Raw genomic sequence first — 6,604 nt, 5'->3', positions numbered from 1 at the left:
AATTCAACAACTGTTGATAGTAAGAGGGCCCTTTTAAGAAAGGTTTGATGCAGCCCTGGCCAGTGTGACTCAGTTGCTGGATATCATCCCATGCTCCAAAGGTTGCCAGTTTGATTCTAAATCAGGGCACATGCTGGGTTGTGGGCTCAATCCCTGGCAGCCAATTGATGTTTCACTCTCTCCCTTCCTCTCTTTCTAAAAATTAATACAAAAATCTTAAAGAAGAAGAACTGTTTACACAGGGCCTAATATGCCACACTTTTTTATGACAGTGAATGAAACAAAACCCTGGCTTTGTGGAGATTATATTTCTGGTCAAAGCAGACAGGCAAACGCAAGCTAATTGCAGCCCTGGCTCGTGTGGCTTAGTTGGTTGAGCATCGGTCAGGGCACATACCCAAGTTGCTGGTTGGTTCCCCTGTCTGGGTGCATACAAGAAGTAGCCGACCCATGTTTCTCTCTCATTTTGATGTCTCTCTCTCTACCCTTCTCCCTTTCCCTCTCTCTCTCCCCCTCTTCTCCCTTCCTCTCTCTAAAATCAGCAAAAACATATTTTTTAAAAGGATAATTGCAGGCAGGAATAATAATTACAAAGAAAAGAAAGAAATATAATGCAGTAGAGACTGATTAAGAGAATGTCTACTTTGGGTAATCAGGAAAGGCCTGTCCGACAAGCTAACAGTAGGCTGTGAGAACTGAGGTTAGCAGGCTGGGTTTCTCAATTGGAGAAAATGCCCTACCTTTTCTGCTATTGAAGCCTATATCTTCATTATAAATTTCCCTCAAATCTACCTTCAACTCTTTGTGCTCTGAACTCCTTTTATGTAAACTATTTATACTCTATAATAATTTTTGTTCCACAGTTATCCCAACCGTTTTTTTCTTCTCCAGCAAAACGTAAGCTAGTCTAATTTTCCTTTTGTGGCCCTCACAAAGTTCCAAGTTGATAGATCCCTAATATAACACGACTTCATCCTTTAGAACTCCAAACATTGACCTATCAATTTTTGTATATTCTGGCTACCTCCCGTATTCTTTCCAAATTTATTTCTCCTCTAGTAATATTTTTGGAGTGATCTTTGATTAAAAAGGATCTTAATGTTTTAGGAGCCAGTGACATTCAAAGATGTGGTTGTGGAATTCAGCGCGGAAGAGTGGGAGCAATTGGACTCTGCTGTAAAGAACCTGTACAGGGATGTGATGCTGGAGAACTATAGGAACCTCAGTTCATTGCGTAAAGGTGGCTTCTATGTACTTACCTACTCTGCTCATTAATAATCTCTTCATCTACTGATAAAACTATAGGACTGCTGAAGTGATTAAGGGCATTTGGGATTAGGTTCAGATTTCCTAATATTCTTTGGCACAACAGCAGATTTTCTTGCTGTATGTGTCTGAAAGTCCTTTCTGATGTAGAGTTTTAGAAATTCACAGGTGTGTGATGATTCTGGCCTAATCTTTCAACAGCTCTTAGAACACTATGGTGGGATGAAATTCTTTTTCCTCTAAAACGGTCTGGAGTGTCATGTATGCTTGTTTATTGTGTTGTTTTCATTTTTCCCATAACAGAGCTTCTATTTTCCAAACCAGCTGAGGTCCCCAAGTTGGAGAGTAAGATAAAAGGATGGATAATGGAGCAAGAAATCCCAAGAACAGCCATACTTGGTAAGAAGCAGGCAGATATGAGGCATTTGTAAAAAGCTTCTGTTTGTTAAACTTACCATTGTACAACCCAGCCTTTGGTTGATAGTTGGGGAGGTGATGACAAAACCACCTAAACTTTGAAGAAAAAAAGTCATCATTGCTTTTTGTTCACAGATTCTTTTTCTTATGTGGACAGGCAAAAGTGTGTTATGGGTTAGAACTTAAAACTGTGTGGCCTATCTGCCAGTTTCCTAATCTGTAACAGAGAGTGAATAACAGTGTCTACTTCCACTTTACTGTGAGGATGAAATGTATTCATATGTGGAACATACTTAGAGCAGTGCCTGACACTTGGTAAATGCTATATAAATGAATGTTCACCATCATTTCATTAAATGGTATTCTTTGTTTTTTCTTTTTCTTTCTTTCTTTTTTTTTTTTTTTTAAGAAAACAGAAAACTCTGTTTTATCCTAGAGTGGCTTCAATATTCTTACAATTTTTTTCCTTTCTTTAACTATATAACTCCTTAACTTGTGCCTTAAGTCCCTACCCTCATCATAATTTATTCTTATTAACATTTTGGTTTTGAGAAGTTATAAATTATTGTATATATATTTTAGTAAGTATAGAATATACTTTTCTATAATGAGGGATATAACTCACTTCATTACCTCACTACCCAGAGCTGTGTAGTATTAACATTTGTGGGGTTTTTTTTTCTTAAGCCATTTTCTTTGTTTATGTTAATGTATTTTTGTGGCTTGTGACAGTTTCTTTTTTCCAAAATTGGGGTTATCAGGAATATGTCATTATATATATTCTGCTCTTCTTACCTAATATGATATCGTGCACAATTGCCTATTTCACTAAATACAAAAATTGGTTTCTAATTCACATATAACATTCCATCACATACATGTATCGGTATATCCAACCATTCCTCCCTGCCACCACAACTATTGGACATTTAGGTTATTGCCAATTTTTCAGGCTATGTGTTGACTTCTGTAGTATACCTTATTAGAAGAGGAACTTCAGCACCAAAGAAGTGGTGTGTGTGTGTGTGTGTGTGTGTGTGTGTATTTAGGGAGATGTCCAAAGATGCATTTTATTCACATCAATATTATTTTATATTAGTTTCAGGTGTACAGCATAGTGATTACACATTTATATAATTTAAGAATCGATACCCCAATATGTCTAGTACCCACCTGGCACCATACATAATTATTACAATACTAGAGGCCTGGTGCACAAAATTCGTGCCTGGCCTATGCCCTCTTGCAGTCCAGAACCCCTCACTCCTTACCGCCTGCCTGCTTGCCGCTCCTACCACTCAGCTCACTGCTCCTTAGTGCTGCGACGAAGGCTCCCGCCACCACCGCTGCACTTGCCAGCTGTGAGCCTGGCTTCTGGCTGAGCGGCGCTCCCCCTGTGGGAGCACTGACCACCACGGGGCAGCTCCTATGTTGAGCGTCTGCCCCCTGGTGGTCAGTTCATAGCGACCAGTCATTCCACCATTTGGTCAATTTGCATATTAGGGTTTTATTATATAGGACTAGTAGCCCATTGCGCAATATTGCACAGTAGGCTGCCCACTTCTTCCAAGGGAGCTGGCAGGAACCACAGTGTACCGTCCAGAGCTGCACTGCTTCCACCGGAGGCAGGAGGGAGCCGCGCTGACTCCTTGGGAGGTGGGAGGGAGTCACGCCACTTCTGCTGGAGCATGGAGGGACTAATGCAGATTCCATGGGAGGTGGAAGGGACCTGTTCTGCTTCTGCGGGAGGCAGGCCCACCGTCTCCTCTCCGGGTCTGCGCTCAGCTGCGGAGGCTGCAGGCCAGCCCCCTGTCTCTGTCCATGTCTGTTCTGGCTGGAGACACCTCCAAGCCTTCACGGGCCCCAGGTGGGAGCCGCCTCCAAGCCTTCGTGATCAGGATCACAGGCCGCAGGCAAGGGGCTCCTGGGTCCCAGGGGTGCTGCCTTGCCTGCGGCCCGGCTTTCTGATCGCAATCACTGGCTGGGGTGGGCAAAGGCACCCCAGTTCTCCAATCCAGGGCCAGGGGGCAGGGCAAAGGCTCTTGCCTGTCGCCTGGGTTTCCGATCACTGTTCTTCAGTCCTTCCCCTTTCGCCTCCCATCATTGTGCCTGCGCATGCAAATTAACCGCCATCTTTCTTGGCAGTTAACCGCCATCTTTCTTGGCAGTTAATGTGCATATCACCCTGACTAGCCAATGGGAAGCGTAGCGAAGGTATGATCAATTACCCTGTTTGTCTTTTATTAGATAGGATGATTTGACTGTATTCCCTATGCTTTACTTTATAACCTTGTGACTATTTTGTAACTACTTATTGTACTACTTACTTCCTTTAACTTTTTATCCAGCCCCCCAGCTCCCCTTCCATTTGGCAACCATCAGTTTGTTCTTTGTCTCTCTGAATCTGTTTTGTTTTATCACTCTGGCAAACACTAGGTATTTTTTTACCCGAAATCTATATTAATTTGATAGGCAAATTACTCTGTTTCTTCCTTTCTATATCTTCTCCCTCAGTTATCTTTTGGATCCCATTTCTGTAAAATGCTCTTTCTTCCATGTTGATCTCTAAACCTTCTTTTTAATATTTTTATCTCATTTATTCTGTAATTCTTCTTTTCTAGCCTTACTTCATTGTATTCTGTGTTTAAGATGCATAAAATATGCATATCCCCTTATATGGTTTAGCCTTCCTTTCCTAATTAAGCAATTTTTTTTCTTCTAGTTTGTGGAATTTTTATTTCTTTTCAGACACACAAATAATTTCAGAAAATCAGGATTCAGTTTCAAAGAGAATTTCTGGAGCAGAATCATTCCATGGAGAGATAATGACAACACTGACCCAAAGTAGACCTCCTTCTCTAGGTGCCTGGAAAAGTGATGATTGGTTATATAGGAACTGGGACATACATTTGCCACAAGAAGCTTTCATTCATAAGACAATTGATACTGTGGAAGGAGACTTTGAATATAGTGAAAATAAGAAAAGCTTTGATGTTAAGTCAGTTAACTCAGTTTTTGATAGTCAACAAGGAGTTCCTATGAGCAAGGGGTCCCCGAAGTGCAATAAGTTTAAAACTAATTTCAAATTTAATTTTGACTTACTAGGAAAGCAACATTCAGAATATAATGAATGTGGGAATGCCTTGAGCCTGAGTACAGATATTCAACACCCAAAAAGTCATACCACAAGGAGTTGCTATGAATGTTTTCAGTGTGGGAAAGCCTTCAGCCGGAGTTCATCCCTTGTTCGACATCAGATCATTCACACAGGAGAGAAACCCTATAAATGTAGTAAATGTGGGAGATCCTTCAACCGACGAACAAACCTTAGTAAGCATCAAAGAGGTCATCCAGAAGTAAAGGCCTACAAAGGAAATAAATGTGAAACAGTCTTCAGTAAGAGTGAAGACAGTAATAAACATCCAAGTCTCCATCCTAGAGATAATACTTATGAATGTGTTAACTGTGGAAAATCCTTCAGCCGGAGCTCCTCACTTATTCGACATCAAATGATTCATACCGGAGAGAAACCATTTAAATGTAACAAGTGTGAGAAAACCTTCAACAGGAATTCAAACCTTATTAAACACCAAAAACTTCATACTCAAGAGAAGTCCTATAACAAGTAAATGTAATATTACCTTTAGTCATAGTGCAGAACTCATTCAACATCCATGAACTTATGCTGGAAGGAATCCTATGAAAATGCAAATGGAAAAAAGAAACTTTATCAGAGATTATTCTCTAATTGATAATGACAAAATTAATACTGGAGGGAAATCTGTTATTGGATAGAAATCTCAGGCAGATTTTCCTGGCTCCCAGATGAAACCACAGAGTTTGGAATTAAACATATCACCATACAAGTGTTTTACCTATCATTATTCTAATGTTCATTACCATCATCTTTCTCTAGTTCATAAATAGGACCTAATCTATTGAGGAAGTCCATATTAAGGAGAAGCCAAGCAATATCCTTGGAGTTGATATTTAATAAAACTCAAACTTTCAGTTCTTAATATGAAGGTCACAAGTAACCAGGAGATCATGAGAAAATAGAAGGACATTTCTAAGGACTGAACTCTCTGAAGTAATGGCAAAGATCACAGTGATAGCCAATTACTCCACCCCAATTAATATCTTTGGCTGCCCTGGTGCTCAGTGGGGGCTACAATTGGAAAAGGGTAATCAACTGCAATAGGAGGTGGATGTATTGTTGTTAATCTACATGTATTTTTTTAAGATACGAATTTTTTAAAAAGTATTCATTGGGATCTAGGCTGGAGGACATCCATAGCCCTAGGTCTATCATTTATCCTAAACATTTAAAGGTCAATAATGTGCCCTCAAGTGGGACAAGGGCCCTGCCACCACCTCGGAGAAACAACCCACCAAATCGCAGCCGACGCTGCCATGGTGCAAAATGCGGCCCATAGCCCAGCCCAGCCTGCAAACAGTGGCTGTGGGCACCAGGTAATGACATCATATTTTTGTTGACATTCTGAAGCCGAAATTGTCAACAGAATATGTCTGAAGACCAACTATTGCCACAATGTACCTCTGAAGCTGAAAAAAAGTGACATGTTGACAGGACATGTCTGAAGAACAGTCATTGACAAGTACTACCGATACTGGTAGGAACTGCCTTCATAGCGAAAATGAGGTAAATGAGGATGCAATTATCGAACACAGTAGTGGTGGAATGACTGTTACATGTCAATTTTGCCTATCCCTAAATTTCTCCAATGAAAAACCATCTGATGGAAAATTTACTTGATGTTGTAGCAAAGACAAAGTTTGTCCAAATGATATACATTTTCCAGAATACCCGGCATATTTAAAAAAATTAATGATAAATGATTCCAATAGTAAAAATTTCATGGAAAATATTCGTTATATCATGTTGTAATTGTTTTTTATT

At 40.2% G+C, this 6,604-nt stretch overlaps 1 protein-coding gene across 1 annotated transcript in view; it reads left to right on the top strand.

The window, feature by feature from the left end:
* Positions 1 to 5,509, top strand: part of ZNF215 (zinc finger protein 215) — a 6,967-nt gene extending 1,458 nt beyond the window's left edge. The window contains exons 3-5 of the mRNA XM_015568603.1: positions 1,108 to 1,240; positions 1,570 to 1,665; positions 4,465 to 5,509. Coding sequence (XP_015424089.1) covers positions 1,108 to 1,240; positions 1,570 to 1,665; positions 4,465 to 5,312 — 1,077 coding nt within the window. The 3' untranslated portion in view covers positions 5,313 to 5,509. The remainder of the gene's footprint in view (positions 1 to 1,107; positions 1,241 to 1,569; positions 1,666 to 4,464) is intronic.
* Positions 5,510 to 6,604: the final 1,095 nt, after the last annotated feature.

Source organism: Myotis davidii, unplaced genomic scaffold (assembly GCF_000327345.1).
Source record: "Myotis davidii unplaced genomic scaffold, ASM32734v1 scaffold1185, whole genome shotgun sequence".
NCBI classification, from domain to species: Eukaryota; Metazoa; Chordata; class Mammalia; order Chiroptera; family Vespertilionidae; genus Myotis; species Myotis davidii.
Note: the sequence above shows the minus strand (reverse complement) of the source record. Positions and strands in the feature narration are given on the sequence as shown.